Source organism: Ruditapes philippinarum, unplaced genomic scaffold (assembly GCF_026571515.1).
Source record: "Ruditapes philippinarum isolate M1 unplaced genomic scaffold, ASM2657151v2 ctg132_1_1_1_1, whole genome shotgun sequence".
In the NCBI taxonomy this organism is placed as follows: Eukaryota; Metazoa; Mollusca; class Bivalvia; order Venerida; family Veneridae; genus Ruditapes; species Ruditapes philippinarum.
The window spans coordinates 78,766-99,379 of record NW_026860195.1 but is presented as its reverse complement, the minus strand read 5'-3'; the positions used below and the strand labels follow the sequence as shown (position 1 = coordinate 99,379).

At 34.0% G+C, this 20,614-nt stretch overlaps 2 protein-coding genes and 1 long non-coding RNA gene across 3 annotated transcripts; 1 reads left to right on the top strand and 2 right to left on the bottom strand.

Annotated features, from left to right (window-relative positions):
- Nucleotides 1–5,945: 5,945 nt before the first annotated feature.
- On the bottom strand, nucleotides 5,946–8,423 carry LOC132759189 (uncharacterized). The gene is made up of 4 exons (XM_060750914.1): nucleotides 8,406–8,423; nucleotides 7,620–7,869; nucleotides 6,716–6,781; nucleotides 5,946–6,331 (listed from the first exon to the last, which is right to left on the bottom strand). The coding sequence occupies exons 1-4, from the start codon at nucleotides 8,421–8,423 to the stop codon at nucleotides 5,946–5,948; spliced, it is 720 nt and encodes a 239-aa protein (XP_060606897.1).
- Nucleotides 8,424–9,593: 1,170 nt separating this feature from the next.
- On the top strand, nucleotides 9,594–14,679 carry LOC132759179 (cystatin-like). The gene is made up of 4 exons (XM_060750903.1): nucleotides 9,594–9,778; nucleotides 10,550–10,659; nucleotides 12,365–12,421; nucleotides 14,328–14,679. Exons 1-4 carry the CDS (start codon nucleotides 9,697–9,699, stop codon nucleotides 14,415–14,417), a joined length of 339 nt encoding a protein of 112 aa, XP_060606886.1. The 5' UTR covers nucleotides 9,594–9,696; the 3' UTR covers nucleotides 14,418–14,679.
- Nucleotides 14,680–17,641: 2,962 nt separating this feature from the next.
- Nucleotides 17,642–19,597, bottom strand: LOC132759193 (uncharacterized). The gene is made up of 3 exons (XR_009629677.1): nucleotides 19,343–19,597; nucleotides 18,771–18,847; nucleotides 17,642–18,237 (listed from the first exon to the last, which is right to left on the bottom strand). It is a non-coding gene; the product is annotated as an uncharacterized LOC132759193 (long non-coding RNA).
- Nucleotides 19,598–20,614: the final 1,017 nt, after the last annotated feature.

Here is a 20,614-nt window from a genome sequence, read left to right as displayed (position 1 = left end):
TAAGATAGTGTGAACTGTGGTCTTTGCCACTTGAAAATAGGGTTAATCGTGAAGTCAGGAGTACTCCTGACTCTCGACCACCATTGGAGGACGAGGGTCGGGACCTGGCGCGGCATGGGGCGCATGTTATCGCAGGAAGACCTATGGGAGCTTCTAGGCCCGAGGTCGAGCTCTGGTTGAGTCAAGGTTTATGAAACTAAGAAAATGTTATTTAAAAAGAAAATGTAAGTAAACGGGCCTTAAATAAAGTTGAACTTCTGTTGTATTTCTAAAGGATTAGTTTTGAATTCTGTTATAACAGAATCATCTGCATATAACAATTGTTGAAATATCAAATTGCAAGTATTTATTTCTCTATATGTCTTTATTTCAATGAAAAAAAAGAGCAAAGACTTGGAGGAGGCTGCTTATTTTTGTTTAAGTGGCCACGTTTTACACATTGAAGCCAATTCCTAGAAAGCATTATATTGTTGTTACTTTTTGTTCTTTGTAGGTAACGTGATCGTTGAAGCACCATTTGATGCCTGGGCGAACGGGAACATTATTGATGTACCTTTACTCATTGGTCAGTATTTAAATTATACAATTAAATATTCTTTTACTCATTGGTCAGTATTAAGATTATGTTAATAAAGCTATATAGGTAAAGGTATAAGCTGGCATTGTTCCATTTCTTATATATAACAACTTGAAAAGTGTAAAGATCTTATTAATATATATTTTTATCAGATAAAAAATATAAAAAATTAGAAGTTGCAATTTCATAAAATGAAAATACAAATGTATGTATATTTAAGGGTCATGTGCAAATGAAACAGACTACAGTCCAAGCGACATGACTATTAACAACTGGACATGGACTCAATATGAAAATCATGTCAATGAAACGACAGGAACATTTGGTCGCCTGACCTCAAACTGTACCCTAGTCACTACATTACACCTGAGTATGGGATATCCGATCTAACTGTCCAAATGACGTCATGAGCATGTATGCAGCGCCCACTTTTAGTTCTCCGGTTTATCGTTACGTAGTTACATGTACGTTCCAATTCACCCCATCGGAATACCATTTCCAGCACGTTACGCCATGCATATGTGGGGTGTATTTGCTTTCTTTGGCTTTATACCTGACTACATAAAACATCCTACAGATAGTGAAATTCAATGGCAACGTAATGTTCAAAACGAGGTTCTAGAATTTGAACGCACTGGAAAACCTTTTACATTAAAGTCTTTTAATAAAAGAGTATTTCTTTACATGTAATGATTGTCGTTTGCTTTATTATTGAAATTTAAAACAATACTGTGTTTGATACATGTTGTCAACTAGATTATATGTTTAGAGGTATATATGCCCTAGATAAAGATTTATTCGAAATGACGCCAAACGTCAATATCAAAGGCAGCACATGCATTGATTTCTACAATCGTGTTCGCTTAAAAATACTTCAGAGTTTGGTCGTCTGCTTCTACTAATCGTTTTAAGAGTTTATAGTTGGTACATGTTGTGTTGTCAGTTCGAGCTTTGTGTTACCTAAGCAATATTTTAGTATTAATAACTTAAACGGCTCTGCGGAGAGCTGTAATGTACAAATGGGTGATTTCTTGTGGTCCGTCAATGTTGCAGTTACCATTGAAATTGATATAAAAAATAGACTATTATTTTACTAGTCTAAAAAAAGTGCTGTATTAGACTGGAAACAATCCACACAATTGGTAAAGTTAACTTAATTTAGCAGCTGATTCACGTCTGAGAGCTATCTCATTGGCGACATGGCTATCTCTTTAACGACAGAACTAGCTCTCGTAATTAAGATAATAATTTTTCTTGAAAAAAGTTTTGTTTCTGATGTTATTTTTTATCGCATTCTAGACGTAATAAGAAAAAAGATACATAAAACACTCAAATGTAATGTACGAGCATCTAAATGCATGAAACAACACTGACACGGACGCTCTGCCTACAGTTACTGCGCTATCAAGGCACATGAAATTATGACATTTTACTTTGTGTTTCATTTATTAGGCTTCAGTCTGCTTTACCTATTTTTTTCTCATTTTTTTGTCAATTTTTATGAAAACATAGGCTCAAGTTATCGTCCTGGGACAATACTTCGGCAAAAATGCCCCCAGGATAATATTTGAAAACAACGTGTGAAATATATCTCCAATATTTAATGCATATAAAACGTTTTTGAAACGTTCATGTTTTGCAAAATTACAATTATTCTGTTATATACATAGAATAGAAAGTAGAAAAAACTTTAAACTCAAAATTTTCCAAGAAGTTATATATTATCCCTTTAAAATTTCATAGCGGACTTAAAAAGACGTAAACTGATAACCCACTTGGTTTGCATTACTGTTGTTGTATATAAACCAATTCAAGACATATCGGTGAAAATTAGCCTCCTTATCAATAATATAAGGCAATTGCATATTTTTTAAGTCTGCCCTTTATTAAAAAGGCGGTCAACACTTTGTCCCTTTCTCGTAAGAGAAGGGAAATCTTGTGATGCGTGTATGTGGTCGCACGTTCACTTTCTTTCAAACATGTCCTCGATGCATGTATGTGGTCGAAAATCTCTAATAGCGAGCTCGACGAGCTGGCCCGAAGGGCCTGCTCGCAAAGCGAGCTTTACGGTAACGCGAGTACCTGCTAAGTGATGGTTTTGAAAACTTTCGTCCTAAATTACTGATATGACACATCGCAACTTTTCGAATTTAAAGATAACGATAAAAACTGAGGAATTCTGACTGAAAACGGATGTGTAGACTGGTCACCCGCGCACTTCTATGGGAACCATAATTGGACAGGGAACCAGAATAACGGAAGCTGTGAATGAAAATTGAAGGCGCCATTTTGTTTGAAAAATCTGAAAAATAAAAACATTTTTTTTGTCGAATTTTGTTGTGAAAATTATCTAGAATGAAAGAAAATGGTCTAACTAAGAAAATGAATCCGAACACCAATATCTTTTATTCAGTCGTCAATGCTGTACAGACGTTTAAAGTATTGTTTACGTGACGTCACAATGTAGCGCCAAACAGCACGTGCAAAACAAACAAATCAAGTAGGCTATTTTAATGTCGCAAACGTTTGAAGTTTTACATTTATTTCACTTTTAATAATCTTATTTCACTTGAAAAATTATAGAGTAAAATAAACAAAAAAAGTTTTATCAACGTTTTCAAAACTCGTTATTCATTTAACGACATGGGCGGAGCCATATTTAACACAGTACGTGTGACGTCACACGCACTCGCCACTGCATTTGAAATAAAAATGAGCGATTATTTCATACATACTATTTAGTACATCGAGCTCGCTTTGAGGCTTTGCCTTTTTCATATTAGCGAGCTCGACGAGCTGGCCCGAAGGGCCTGCTCGCAAAGCGAGCTTTACGGTAACGCGAGTACCTGCTAAGTGATGGTTTTGAAAACTTTCGTCCGAAGTACCGAATTGGACACATCGCAACCTTTCGAATTTAAAGATAACGATAAAAACTGAGGAATTCTGACTGAAAACGGATGTGTAGACTGGTCACCCGCGCACGTCTATGGGAACCATAATTGGACAGGGAACCAGAATAACGGAAGCTGTGTATAAAATTGTAAATTGAAGGCGCCATTTTGGTTGAAAAATCTGATAAAAAAATAAACAATTTTTTGTCGAATTTTGTTGTGAAAACTATCTAGAATGAAAGAAAATGGTCTAACTAAGAAAATGAATCCGAACACCAATATCTTTTATTCAGTCGTTAAGGCTGTACAGACGTTTAAAGTATTGTTTACGTGACGTCACAATGTAGCGCCAAACAGCACGTGCAAAACAAACAAATCAATTACGCTATTTTAATGTCGCAAACGTTTTAAGTTTTACATTTATTTCACTTTTAATAATCTTTATTTCGCTTGAAAAATTATAGAGAGAAATAAAATAAACAAAGTTTTATAAACGTTTTCAAATTTAACGACATGGGCGGAGCCATTTTTAACACAGTACGTGTGACGTCACACGCACTCGTCACTGCATTTGAAATAAAAATGAGCTATTATTTCATACTATTTCACGTTAAAAGTACATCGAGCTCGCTTTGAGGCTTTGCCTTTTTCATATTATAATGACAACGTTAACAAAGGCGTTTTGGTCCAGATTTTAATTAGGAGAAATAAAATATTATAAGAAGTTGAGAAATAAAATCTTATTTAGGAGGAGCTTCAAAAGAATAAATACAGAATAAAACAGTTTTTAAAACTTCTTACATGCAAATCATGCAAAGTTCTTTTGAACCCTTACGCCATTTGCAATGCTATCAAGGGAGGTCACTCTTACCGACTCTATTTGTAGCGCAAAGTAACCTCCCTTTGGATCCCTGAAACCATAAGCACTGTTATCAAGAGAGGTCACTCTAACCAACTCTTATAAGCCTAAAAGTAACCACCATTTGGAACCCTTACACCATTTGCAATGTTATCATGGTAGGTCACTCTTACCGATTCTTTTATAGTGCTACAGTCACCTCCCTTTTGAACCCTTGCGCCATTTGCAATCAATTCTTTTTTTAGCGCAACTGTTTCCTCTCTCTGATCCCTTACTCCATTTGCAATGGTATCAGGGGAGGTTACTCTTATCAACTCTTTTTTAAGCGCAACAGTTACCTCCCTTTTGAACCCTTACGCCATTTGCAATGTTAACAGGGGTAGTCACTCTAACCGATCTTTTTTTAGCGCAACAATAACCTTCCTTTTGAACCCTGACCCTATTCGCAATGTTATCGGGGGAGGTAAACTTTGATCGCCCAAATTTTTTGGGCCCCCAACGTTACCCCCTTTAAATTTTTAAAGCCATTTCAATTTTTTCAGCAAAGGTCAGCAAAAAAATGACTCTTTTTTGAGTGAAACATTTATCCCCCTTTGAACGCGAAACCCTTTTTTGGGAAATGCTTTTAAAGGGGAGGCCCTTCTTCGTTTTTTAAACGAAACGGAAACCCCCCTTTTAAACCTTACGTTTTTTTTACAATTTTTTTTAAAGGGGGGGTACTGAAACTGACTCTTTTTTTCACCCGGAAACGCCCCCCTTTTTTAAAACCCTTCCCGGCTATTTTGCAATCTGCTGTTTAAAATGCTTGCCAGGTTTTTAAAACTGATAGCATACAGTTTTGGGGAAGGTGTTCAAAAAACTTTCAAAAATTTCTTTTCCCAAACCCAAGCCATGTAAAAAACGAGCTTTTTTTCGGTTTACTTTCCCCAGCTAGTGCGGCGTTTAATTTTGTTGAGTGTCAAAAATGATATAATTTTGTCTTACGGTTTAACCTTTTACTTCATAAAGACGTGTTTTGACGGCTTTTCGCCCCCCCCCCCCTTTGGAGGTCTCAAAGAGTGAAAAATTACCCTATTTAGGCCCAAAACACTGTTTTTCGTTTGGGAAATGTTGCTTAAAAACGTGATCACTTTTTCGGCGCCGCCCCTATCGAAAAAGGTACATCAGGGGGTTGCCAGAAGGGGGATTTGCCCCCTTCTGTTTGGGGGGGGGGGTGAAGGGGGACGGTACTCCCCCTCATCGCCAAGAAAATTTTGGACTTGTGAGAGGCAAAAAAATGACCCCAGGTCGATCATAAGGTAATGTTTAACCAACGCTGAAAAACCTTTGACTCTATCTCAATCCATTGAGGAAGTTGCAGCACTTTGAAATCAATTTTAAAAAAATCAACACAAAATAGTGATTTTTGGCAATTTGAGATGTCCCCTCGTTGCCATGGTAACAGGAAATTTAAGACTGAGCATGTCATTACAAAGGCAATGGCCCAGTCAACATTTGTGCCAAACACAGTTTTGTTTTAAATTTCAAAAATAAAACAGACGACAATCAATACACGTAAAGAAATACTCTTTTATTAAAAGACATTTTAATTTATCCAAGAATAACTGAAAAACCCTTTCTACAGCCACAATGCGCATTGTACGGGGTTGTAAGCTGATATTGCTTCTGTGACCTCAGATAAATTTGCTGTAGATGCTGGATACGGCTTCCATGATGACGTAAAATGTTTTCCGGTGCGTACCAATTCTAGAACCTCGTTTTGAACATTACGTTGCCATTGAATTTCACTATCTGTAGGATGTTTTATGTAGTCAGGTATAAAGCCAAAGAAAGCAAATACATCCCACATATGCATGGCGTAACGTGCTGGAAAGGGTATTCCAACAGGGTGAATTGGAACGGACGGTTTCGATGTAACTACGTAACGATAAACCGGAGAACTAAAAGTGGACGCTGCATACATGCTCATGACGTCATTTGGACAGTTAGATCGGATATCCCATACTCAGGTGTAATGTAGTGAACTAGGGTACAGTTTGAGGTCAGGCGACAAATGTTCCTGTCGTTTCTTGACATGATTTTTCATATTGAGTCCATGTCCAGTTGTTAATAGTCATGTCGCTTGGATTTGTAGTCTATTTCATTTGCACATGACCCTAAAATATACATACATTTGTATTTTCATTTTATGAAATTGCAACTTATAATTTTTTATAATTTTTATCTGATTAAAATATATATTAATAAGATCTTTACACTTTTCAAGTTGTTATATATAAGAAATGGAACAATGCCAGCTTATGCCTTTACCTATATAGCTTTATTAACATAATCTTAATACTGACCAATGAGTAAAAGAATATTTAATTGTATAATTTAAATACTGACCAATGAGTAAAGGTACATCAATAATGTGTCCGTTCGCCCATGCATCAAACGGTGCTTCAACATTACCTACAAAGAACAAGTAGTAACAATATTATATCTACTGGGAATTGGCTTCAATGTGTAAAACGTGGCCACTAAAACAAAAATAAGCAGCCTCCTCCAAGTCTTTGCTCTTTTTTTTTCATTGAAATAAAGACATATAAAGAAATGAATACTTGCAATTTGATATTTCAACAATTGTTATATGCAGATGATTCTGTTATAACAGAATTCAAAACTAATCCTTTAGAAAAACAACCTGATCTATAAAAAGACATACGGAAAATTGTATACTTAACTGGTGTTCTTGAAACCATGTCTTTAGAATCTAATAAATCCAAATGCATGTTTATTGAACTTCATAAAACTATCAGCAATGACCTCATTGATACATCAAGTCTTAAACTATATGTTAAATTAACTAGTCTTTGCATTTAATTACAAACAATTTCGCATATTATAAATGATAAATTTCATTTCTTACCATCAACAATGGCGATCGCTCCATCAAAATAATATTTAGTAGGCAAGTCTCTCTGGTCCAGCATTGCCCAATATGTATTTGGTGTCCAACTTTATTTGTCATCCAATGAAAACGCTGTATTTCTGTGCGTTAATTTTCATAGAAGAACAAAATCGATATACTATATCGAATTCGTCCATAGTCGACTTCTATTTTTCATAGTACTTCATAGAACCGGCATAGTGACGTAATAAAGTGAATGATAATGAGGCAAATAAAGGTTGACACTAAATATGTTAGTATTCATCCGTGCTGTTCTACAGAAATTAAAAACATTCTCCTGTCGCTATCGCTCCCGTCGAAGTTTCTTATTTCTGTAGAACAGCACGGATGAACACTAACATATACATGTCATCCACGGAACCGCATACGTCACTTCCGCAGACGACAGTGCGTATATACAGTCAATGTCAGAACAATTTGCGTTTGCAAGAAAAACTTCGTTGTCAACATTAGCTTCTGATGCGGTTTTGTTTAACACAGGTGAAGCTGATAAAAGCCATGCTTTATGGACAAGACCTTTACACTGAGGTGACGCAAGCAAGGCAAATGTTGCTGTTCCTCCTGAACTTTGTCCAAAAACTCTTAGATTCTACCTTGGACAGAAAAAACAACAGAAGAAAATGAATGCGATTGTAACACAGTAAACGTAATGCATGATGTAACACGTGTAGATGCCGACGGAAAAACTTGCCTTCGAAACTGACATCGTGTATTACCGTGTGCACGCCTTTGGTTTCATGGCTCTACACTTGTAGTTTGACAAATGTCTTAGGTATACAGCATATGAAAAAATATAGTTTAAAATGTGTTAAAAGTACATATCTATTTGACGAAACACAAAAGTCACCTTGAAAACGGTAAGCATGTTGTCTTCTTCACGAATGATCTAAAAAAGTAAACATATTCAAAATAAAAAATGTATTGCTGATTAAAGTATAATGTCTTAACAGCCGTATGCGCTAATTAATTTCTTAAAATTTGATTTAGAATAAAATATTTTGGTTCGTTTACTTACTGTGTTTTTTGTTTTGTCAATAGCGTTGCACAGTTTCGGCGTTACTTTATGTTAATTGTACATTCCTGCGTCACTGGATATACACGGTGATATACACGTTAAACATTTACCTCAGTATTACTTGTCATTTAGATGGGTGGTACATGCATGTACTTCATGTCCCAATCTAACTCTAACTTTACTAAGATGGATAGTTTCTGATTGCTGACCTACATGTAATGTTTATGTTAATTAGGTTAATAGCAACATCATCAGTAAATTTATTTTTTTAAATGCACGCCATGCATTGTAGTAATGTAGGGGTACAAACACGGACCCCTGAGGAACTCGTGTAACAACCGTTATCATTCAATGGAAGTTCTATGGCTCATCCTATAAAAAGCCTAAGAGTCCAAGGTCTACTTGTTTTTTGTTTTTGCTGCTGTTTTTATTCTTTTTTTTTTTCTTCTTTTTTTTTAATAATATTATTTTTTACTAAAAGATTGATTTGAGAAGGTCATTTGTTTCCATTACAAGGTGAGTCACACAGGATATTTTCCCGCTTCTTTCCCGTACGTTGGTCTTACCATGATTATTCTGCAATTCGTTAGTGTTATAGTAGGATTCTAAAATGGCGATCATTAGATGAAGACAATCTGTCTCTGTCAATTAATTAGTAAATGTGAGAATAAATGATACTTTTTTAAGTGTGACAGTTCATTCATTCATTAAACATTGCAAATGTTAACAAGAAAGTTCCAGGAAATGGTCTCGATAGTGATTAAGTTGCAAGAACTGAGCCTTAAATTAATATATAAGTTAACACTATCCAGTAGTCTCAATATTTCCACAAAATTGATTACAACTGTTCCTCGGAATGACAACCGCCCACGAACAAACCAATGTAACAATCATAACTTACTTTCCATAATACTACCAATATTTCGTGCAATAAATTTTCAAAGATTCATCGCAAAGATTAGTTCTGTATTTATCAATTGTTCAATCAACGCATTGACATATGCGGAGTGTTTTGAGTGTTCTATAACTAGTATAACATGGCCATACAATAGTGAGAAATTAAGATAAAATCACCAGAAATTGGAAATTAAGAGTCTCTTGATATGCTGTATTGTGATTTGGTTATCAATAAATCAATAATTACTTGTAACAATAAAGTTATGAAGGTGGCAAGCCGTGTCATCCATTTGTAAACAAAACACTTACACTATCAGAATATCGCGGGCGATGACAGGAAATACTTGTACATACGGATATGTTCTCTCTCCGTCATTTCAAACTATATTTCGTGCTGATTTTCACATGCAGCATCATTTTATTGCTGTATTTAAAGAAGAGAAAACTTATTTTCAAAGAAAGAGAGAAAATAAATCGAATAAACCTGATAACAAATAAGACGAAATGTTGTATTTCCGATTACTTGCGATTTTCAGTCTATTGTGTGGACTATTAACTAATTCTGTGGCAAGAAGACTTGGAGGAGGTTCGTCCTTTTTTCATGTTTTCCCTAAAACATTTATATTTTATAGTGGCAGTAACAAGAACTGCTAATTTAAAGAGCACTGCATCATGAAGTTTGTCCGTCTATTTCTTTGACAATAAATATAATAAGTACGTTTATATATAATGAACTATTAAGATTTATCATAATTATACTTATGAAATATTGAGAAATATTAATGAAATATTGAGAAATATTGATGAAATAAAATGCGTATTTTCATTTTCCGTATTTTCACTGTAAAAATATTTTTCACCACAGTGAAACATATTTTCCGTATATTCACTGGTATCTTGCCGGACTACTTTCTTTTAAATTAAGTCTATACACAAAATTATCGTAAAAGAGAAACTGTAACAATTGCATGATATACCTTCAATTATAGATCTATTCACTTAAAATTCACCACATTATTCATCTTTTTACTGATTTACTGCATCATATACAAAGTATAAACCAAAACATTATTTCATTATCTAACATATTTGAAAAATTGCTCAATACACCTCCGGTAATTGTTTTCATATTTTACAGTTTTTCCTTTTATCCTTTTAGATACATCTGTTCATTGTTTTCTTCAGAGTCGCCATCTTGTTTCTGTTTATAATATCTTTTTGTTCGATTTTTAGTATTCAGTTTCACAAAATATTGATATTTGTAATGATTGAAAATAGATATATGGCCGCTAACATGTACTTAAAGCCCAACAAAAAGAGACGTTTACGACGTTTATGTCTTCTTTCATATTGATAGGGTACCTGGAACCAATAGATACAGATGACCCGGAAGTGGTTTCAGCAGCAACATGGGCAGCCAATAAGTTAAAAGGAACTCTCGTCAAAATTACGTCTGCTAATGAACAGGTTTGAAAATAAGTTTTCTAAACCATTTTTGTTTAAGGTTTTGCTTTCATTATTTCAGTTATGTATGTTCCTCGCCGTTAATAATTACGAAATTTCCCTTACGTATTAACTGAAACATTGGACTAATTAATCTATACACATAATTATTAAAAGTGTAAAAAGGGAGCTGCGCCTAGTAAACTCGAATTTGAAGCCCATTGGCATTGCTTTTCCATATGGGCTTGCCATACATCAGGATATAGATCTTAACTGTATTAGGTTTACATAGATATATTGTGAATTTTGGGGTAGCATTAGACTCCGAGATGCTTCAACTTTCTTGTTGTTGTGTTCCAGGAGTGCTTTATCAAAACATACCAGTAATTAGACTCAACAGTTTATACTTTTTTTTACTTAAAATTTTTTGTCATGAACAACGTATGCACGCCTACTCAATGCACAGCTTTGGCACATTGGTGCTACGCTTCAAATCAGATGTGCAATTTCCAGTGCTGTCAATATGGGATAATCAACGTATATAGGTGCTGTTTTATGGCGATATGTAAAATTTCTGTAAATCATTTTCCAAAATCAAAACTATAGTTCGACATGGCCATTGTACATGTATTTATTTTCTCAGCTCAGTATAATCAATTTGAGAGAGTCAAGTGCTTGAACGGTGGAAAACTACGTACAAGTTGATGAAATGTTACATTTTACATATAAAAGTCCTTTAACCTATCAAATTCGATAAAATAAGATTTGTTATGACTGCCAACTGCGTCGGATATGGTAAAATACAGTAAGATTTAGGAACAGACTAAATACTGCGACTTTGTCTAGCACATGGTGCGCGCCTTTTCATGTCTAAGTAAGATGGTCACATGTGTTAAAAACGCATTAAACTTTAGAAAAATCATTCTATATTATACCACGTGTTAATAATTCTTTGTTCCATGTATTTCTCTACTTTATTTTGACTTATAACACACCCAATAGTGAATATTGTAAATTTGGAAATAAAACATTAGAAATCAGCATAACTCGTACGCCGCCATTATTCAGATAATCATATTTTCAATTGTATCAAAATAGCATGTGAAAATGTAATCAAAAGGTACATTCCATTGAAATAGTTTGCACATAAAAGGTTATTAATATTTGAAAGATGTTTGTCATTTCATTTAATAAAACATCTAGTAATAAATGGCTACATAGTAAAGTTATTTGCTTTTTTGTAGGATATGTTAAATGACGGAGACATAAGATGATTTAATGTGAACTACTTCTCTATAAGTTAGTACGTTTAAACGTTACAGAACGCATTGCAACCACTTTACAAACGTATAGTTAGAATAAGACTCACATTTGAAGCACCGTACGCATACATGCAGCACTGTATTGACTCATTGACACTGATACTTTACTAGAAAATGTCGTCAGTCCATACAAGTATAATATGATCATCATTAAAAAGGTCAAATGCCTTTGATATATATAATGAAACATTTTTATCAAGATGCGCACTCTTTTCAACGAACTGGGACGTAAAATTTAGTACTTCACTCTATCAAAATATATTCTACCACGTTGGGAAAGTATATACTCACTTATAGTAATAGTAGTAAGGTCGAACTACGGTTATTATGTTTGAAAATATTAGATTCACATCGAGCTAGCCAAATGTCAAACAAATTTTATTTTTTGTACTAATTTGCACTTTCAGATAGTTGCTGGATGGATGTATCACATATCAATACACATAAAGTCGGAGCAAAAAAAGGTAAGAAATATTGTGTTGACGTATCAAAAGTTATTATATATTGTAGATTATTTGTGGGAAATATTTCAAACATTATTATTATTATTATTATTATTATTATTATTATTATTATTATTATTATTATTATTATTAAAAAAAACATCCCGGATACTAAATTTCATTTTCTAATGCAACAAAATATAGAAATGGTATACAGTTCTGGTGCTTTTCATTGGAATCAAGTGTATATGAAATCTTTGGAAAAAAACATGATTATAAATTCGCTAGGATGGTACTGTCTTGGCGGCAAAAGTCCGAACTAAAATACTGTCCGAAAATGTTTAAGTGAAGACAGATTAGCATAACAAATGGGAGAGTATACGTTCACAATTTTTGCTCTCTTGAATAAAATTCATTCAATTTATTCCCCCCTGAAGGCCACTTTAAGATCTGGAATCCAATAGGGGCCGGCTAGGTCCGGACTGTATGGCTGGTGTACCAAAACCTCAAACTCTACCAGTTTTTCCTCTAGCTGTGTTGAATTGAACCTTTGTCCCAATATTTTATCTAAACAAAATTAAACTTAAGCGATTTGCGTCATATTTTCGAATGATAGGAAACAAAGTGGTGTCGTTTCCGTACAAATACTCAAACCGATTTGAAATTTAGCCGTAGTGAATGAATGATTGAATCCTTATACGTCACTTTACAATCTCATAATTTAGTTTCTTTCTATAGTTACAAGCATACTGAGAGTAATTCTTTTAACTGCCAATAATATTTTAGAAATTTTCTGACCCTTGTACCAATAACCATGTTGCTTTGGAAACCTGTATAGTTGCTTATAATAAGAGTGGTTACATTTTTTTTCCAAAACATACACTTAAGGCAAATTTGGGTACTTATACTCACCAAGTTTCAATAATATAAGATAAATATTTTTAGAGATATTGCAAAATTATACAAATTTTCCGGACAGCCCTTGTATATAGAGGATATTGAATGAGTGTAGGCTCAATACTAAATTTATTGAACGAGTGGAATAAAATTATATTATGCCAGCTCTGGCAAAATCTTAACGGAATAGTTTTTATTGTTTAATGATGTTTTGTGTTTGTGTTTCTATATATTAGAAGGCCACATTTGAAATTAAGATAAGTACGTTATTTGTTTTCTACGATCTTCATGTGTGACCTTCTTTAAAAAGGATATTATTATTATTATTATTATCATTATCATTTATTATTATTATTATTATTATTATTATTATTGTTATTATTATTATTATTATTATTATTATTATTATCATTATTATTATTATTATTATTATCATCATCATCATCATCATTATATAACGTAAATGACGTCAGGTCAAAATATATGCACGGTCGTTTGTACGGAGTCGCAAAGTTGGCACTAATAAAAGCTCGTCGCCATATAATATAAATCTTACGTATTCGGTAAACATTACCTTTCTCTGGCTTACATCATATACCACTCGTATCACCTGTAGAGGGATTTAATGGCTCATTATGACGCAGATATCCATATTTTTGTAATTCTTTATAAATGCCAAACATGTGTTTAAAATGTTTGAATAGTGAATTAAGAGCATGTTAGATATTCAATAACTGAAAAAATAACGTTCAAGTCGTAAATGTAGTAAAATGTAAACAAAGTAGTATTATGAGTCTCGTACAAAATGCTAATTCACTTAATATACCTTTTATCAACAATGCAAAATAAGCAAAAGATAGTGTGGGTATATATCAAATGAGTATTTTTTAATTTATATATTTTTGAAACTGTGACAAAACTAAAAAATGTTTTTAAATAATGAAAATTATAGTATTTCTAAGGCATAATGGGCCTTTAATATTCACTTTTTTGTCTCACATTATGCCACGATTTTTTCTTGTAATTTCAGGACATGCAATGTAGAGTAAAGGTTTGGGTTCGTCATTGGCTGAACCGCATGCAACTTGTTAGTGCCGCCTGCAGACCTACACATGCATAGCCATAAACGTGTGGTTTCTTTGAAGTTTTTGAACCCGGATGTTTTTATTATCTATTCTAATGATTAAAGTAACTTTGTGTGCGTAGTTATGTTTGTTGTGATAATAATCAAAAACAAGAATGATTTACATGAAAAGCTAATAATTTTCAAACGTTTATATACATGTAGTTTCCACTATTTGTTTTAAGATACATTTGTATTGCCTGTTTGACATAATCAAATCTATGTCAGTGAATATCTCTAAATAAAATAAATCATTGAATCGAGTTTTTCTTATTTCTCTCGTGTAAACGACACAAGCATCACATCCGTGGGGCCTACATTGTAGTTTAGTTCTGTTTACTCGCCTATGATCTAGTTGTCCCCGCCTTTTCGAAGAAAAAAGCGGGATATAGAAATAGGCTCCGCCCGTCTGTCCGTCACATTTTCGTGTCCGGTCCATAACTTTGTCATTTATCAAAGGAATCTAAAATAACTTGGCTCAAATGTTTGTTATAATAAGACGATGTGTCATGCGCAACAACCGGCCCCTACCTCCAAGGTCAAGGTCACAGTTGGAGGTCAAAGATTAACATAGTTTTTACAGGGTATATTTTGTGTCTGGTCCATAGTTTCTTTATAGATAAAGGGATTTTGAAATTTTTTGGCACAAATGTTCACAATTATAAGACGACATGTCATGCGCAACACCTAGACCCCTACCTCAAAGGTCAAGGTCACACTTAGGGTCAAAGCCTTAAATAGTTTGCCCATGCAAATAAAATGGTAAAATGGTCGGTTATAGGGTATATTTTGTTTCCAGTGCATAACTATCTCATCCATCAATGGATTTTGAAAATACATGGCATAAATGTTGACAATAAGACGATGTGTCATGCAAAACACCCGAGCCCTTTTCTCCAAAGTCAAGGCCACGTTTAGAGGTCAAAGCTTAACATGATCAGTGAGTCCGTTTAGTGACATTTTCTTCATACACATTGCATGTTCTGGACACACCAGAACCCACGACGGAAAGAATATCTCGATGAAGACTGCATAGAAATCCAAAATAAAAATGGGTAATGTAGAGTAGAGTCAGGAGGGTAGAATCACATTTCATTCGATTTTCTTAAAAAAAGGATTGGATTTTATATAGGCCTAACTGTTTAAAAAGTTGAAAACTTACCCTGCGACTGACCTATCTTTATGAACTAGACATGCTTGAAAAGTATACAATGCGTAAAAATTAACGTATCCTTGGGTGGAGGAACAAATCAGATTTGAATATTTCATACCAGGCTAGGTACAGCAAGGACATGAGGAAAGTAGTGTGTCCCGCTCACAGTCAGGAAATTTGGCAAGCTCCTGACTATGAGCTAGTTCTGATACTAGACAACCTTTTTTAGCCCAATGACATTAGTGTGTGTCACCTCTTGAAGTCTAAAGAAAACAGCAAACAGCAAGTGATAGTTCGTTTCTTTCTCAAGGGCTAAGTTGATCCACGTGTTTAAAATCAAAGAATTTCTCATGTTCTCTGATATTTACAAAGGAGTTTTTATTACGGACGATTTGACAACGTTAAAGCCCATCTCACACAGGACACACGGCTTACACGGTTGACCACCCGTGTAAACCGTACATACAACCGAACTAACCGTAGCGTTATCCGAGTTACACTCGGGCCATTCGAGTGTATCCGTGTAAGCCGTATATGATTTTTAAAACTTATAAAAAACTGGTACGGATGCCATGTCCGTGTATGACCGTATAAGCGACCGTACAAGACCGTAAGAGACCGTATGAGACCGTATATACAGCCGTATGTGAAGTTCACTCCACGAGTGAGCCCAACAGTATCAAGGTCGTATATAAATCGTATGGAATCGTTCGAGACCGTCCCCAAGTCCTACATCCAACACCCGATTAACACCCGAATGTCACAAGATCACGGTACGATTCAAACGAGTGCACAAACGGTTGCATACGATCGCCATACGACCAATACGGTTCATATACGAAACATACATGGCCGACACGGTAAAGTACGGGTAAACAGGGTCTCACACGGCCTCGTACGGTCTAACACGGCCTCTACGTCAGCAAGAACTGTACAAAAAACACAACTACCTGCTGCCACCCTACCAAGAGTGTTTGCTGCATCACACTAGAATGTATCCAAAGAAGAAGTTTTGGACGCATAGAAGGAATACAAGAAGAGCCATCCAGGCCCACCGACCACTCCAACTTATTGACCCTGATAAGCTAGAGGACCAACCGGCAATAACCGTGTCTCCCAGGGATTCAGACTCCAATGCCAGCTCGGTGGACCCTCCAGCAACCGCTACACAACAAAAAAAGACACATTCATTTTACATTGCTTCACTTTTTATTCATTTATTGATGTTAATATTAGTTATAAAGATTGTTGACAGGTTATATGGCCTTATATAAACGGCTGTTTGTAAATATAACCCGAGCCGCTAGGCGAGGGTTATATTGCAAACAGTCGTTTATATAAGGCCATATAACCTGTCAACAATCTTTATAACGAATTTATAAAACAGCAAACATCATTTTTAGAGGAATAAAGCGAGATTTCTTTATAAATCGACAGCAGCCGTGTATATAAAAATATATAAACGTCACGATTATCCAATGAAAAGCGACGTTACAAACGTGCAGTATTATAATGATCTATATATAAGTGTTCTTCGTTGAAATTTCGAAAATTCATGAAGCCAAGTCATCAAAATGGATTAATTTATATCAAAACATACACAAATGTGTGATATTTCGAGCCTGACTCGAACCAGCCCAGCAAACACAAGACGTCATACTGGCGTCAGATTTAAGTCAAGTTCTGACGTCGGATGACGGTCGGAAAAACGGTTGGATTTGAAAGTTTTTTTGACATAATAATCTGACGTCAGGTAGACGTCAGAATCTAACCATTATTTAACCTTTTTCTGACCAAAATCTGACCATTATCTAACCATTTTCCAACCTCAATCTGACCATTTTTACGACCTAAACCTAACCAGTTTCTAACCATTTTCCGACCTAAATATTAACCCTTTTCTGCCCTAAATCTGATCATTTTCTGACCTTCATCTGATCATTTCCCTAATCTTTTTTGTTTCACCACATCATAAATATGTTCTGGCTAATCATGATTTGATAGAATTTAATGTAACTCATTCTATTTAGTAACTTTCCATCCAATGAAATGTATAACAGAAAACTAAAAGCAAAATTATGTTTTATGCTTTTTTAATTTAAAATAAAAGTTGCAATTTTAAGCTGATACATACAATTTTAGTAAATTCTGCAAGGTTAAATAATTTTCATAAATTAAACAAAATAAAACATAAAATAAATTAATTACAAAACAAAAAGTATTACAAAAACAATGACATAAATGAAACTAAGAAAACATGTACAAATATTAAAGAACAAAACAATGTATGCACATTTCTATCAAAGTTTGCCTTATCAAATAAAATAATGAAAATATCATAATTTTAAGAAAAGTTAAAAGATTCTGATAATAATGTTTCAAGCAATTAATGACAGATTTTCAGTATTTCAAGTATATTTCTACAGCATTTCTAAAACATTTAGTGCCATTTTGCATATTTTGACCTTCTTTGATAATTGTCAGTAATGTATAAATTGCTGCCTTTTAGTTACTTCACAAAGTTATACTTTTAGATATCCATGAGAATTAGCACGAATTTTGAGGTGTGATGCTTTAAGATATGAGCTTCTTTCAGCACCCCTCGTCTGTCCGGAGGATATGTAGCGTTTGTAGCGTCCAATAGCGTGTGTGACATCATTTTCACTGAAAAAAAATATTATGAAACATGGAAAAATAACAAGCAAACATGTTTTCATTGTTATCTTAACTCAATCCTTTCACTGCCATAGGGACGGCTTATGCCGTCCCTGTCATTCTCGGCGTTTCTGCCATATGGACGGCTTTAGCCGTTTCTAAAATAATAATAGTAATAATAATAAATTAATAATAATAATAAAAATAATAATAAATATAAAGAAAATTATACCATCGACAATAATTATTATTATACTAACAGATTTGGAAACATATATAATTATTATAATACTAATAACAAATAATAATAATTATATTAATTAATAATATAGTAATTACTTTGAAAACCGTCTGGCAAATAGGTGATCAATAAAACAATAACCCTCTGGCAGCGAAAGGGTTAATGAACAATTTTGCCAACTTTTTATAAGAGAGCTTTACCAAAAATTAAAAGTAAACACAAATACTGAACATTTAAAAAGCCGCATTTAAACTCCAGTTTAGTATGGATTAACGTGTAATAGAATTTACAAAAATCTTACTTTCCTATGTTTCTTTTTACATATTCACGTGTTTCCGTCCCTCCGACCTTTGAGAGCATGTCCAACACTTTAACTACCTGAAAAGAAAATTATATTCTAACTTATGTATATATTCTACGTTTGAAATAGAACAGTTACGCAAGTCTTAAATATTTCATAGTTTTAAATTAAAGATTTAATGCCGAAATGTCCGGAACCAAAACGTCTTGGGCTATTTGGGACCGGAACGTTTTGGGTTATTTGGGACCGAAACGTCTTGGTCCGAAATGCTCGAAATCGTACAAATTCATTCTCAATTCTCAGATTTTAACTGACAAAAACATCACAGTTTAAGAAAAATATGAAAACTAGGCATTCTCTTTGGTAGTACTGAAAGGCATATTATAAACTCTTCACAAGCAGAGTTAAAACATGTCAATTTTAAAAAGATTTATTATTAGACATTATCGCGAATTTGTGTGACATTTTACTTCAGCTGTTGAAATAATGATAATTAAATTTAAGAGTGCTTGCAATCATGCAGTTACTTATCAAATACAAAGTAAAAATAAATCTAAATAAATTGAACTGACCTTTTTGTTCAAGAAAATCTATAATATTCACTTTATCAATGCATCCCGATTCCTGACCGACAGCCAAAAACGTAACGCCTACGAATTTGAATTTCCATCCACGTGACTTTAGATTCGAATTATAGGTTAATTATGTTTTCTTTCCCCTTTCTGTCACTATGATTAAATGTTAAAGCACTATTAAAAAACTCGTGATTTTGATACATATAATTGTACCACAAATGATAATATTATAACATTAAATGATTGGAACTTGTAAACAGATCTGTGGCTATAAATAGATTTCATAACAATAACACATGTAACTTGCCTATATACAGCGCCACCTATATGTTTTATTAGGTTGCAGCTAAGGCTCCCACGATTACAAAATTTATTTGTTTGGGTCGTCAGACCAAACAAATAATGGTAGCGAAATTTCAGAGTCTAATGTTGTTAATTGCAAATGCCGAAAGTAGTCCACTTTTTTGAAGCGGTTACTTCCCTTTTGTATGTACACTAACGCCGAAAAATTCAGGGGAGATCACTGCGTAAAGATGGTCAAAGACAGGCGCGTTAATTTTCAAGCAAAGTGATTCCCGAATGGTCGAAGATTTCTAATATTGTTTTATTGTATTTTCTGATCGAAAATAAGTAAATACAAAGCGGACATTCAATCTCTGACACAGAGGTTTACGACAAACCTAACAACAAGTAGTTCTCAAAACAGCTTAAAACTAGCGATTTAAAAGAAAGAAATATTTTATTTTGTTACAAGTATCCAACAAATTACAACGCATTCAAAGTTAAACAATAGCGTTGGCTTATAGAATTGTCAATAAATGCACAATCACAAATTACGCGGATGAATATGATTTTATCAATGAAAATACTATTTTTAGCGATGTCGATTACCGAATACTACACAAACCGAGTAGTGGAATATATAGATTCTACATGTCGGACTGTTTGGGCGAGAAGACTTTCGCTAAAATATTTACTTCAATTTTAAACAACAGGTTTATCCTGAACAAAATACCTCGAAATTAATAAGGATTACAAACCCGAAATGCAATGGAAGTTCTAAATTTAGAATGACTTGATGTTATTCAGACTTTGTGTGTATAACTTCTCCGTGATATAGTGGTAACGCGCTCGCTTAGAGAGTGAGGGTTCTCGAGTTCGAATCCCAGTCGAGGAAAGTTTTTTTTTTTTTTGTTAAATTCTTTTTTAAGTGTCTTTGTTAAGGAAGTAGCCATGATATGCAAGGATAAAGTGTGGCTGTCGTAAAAA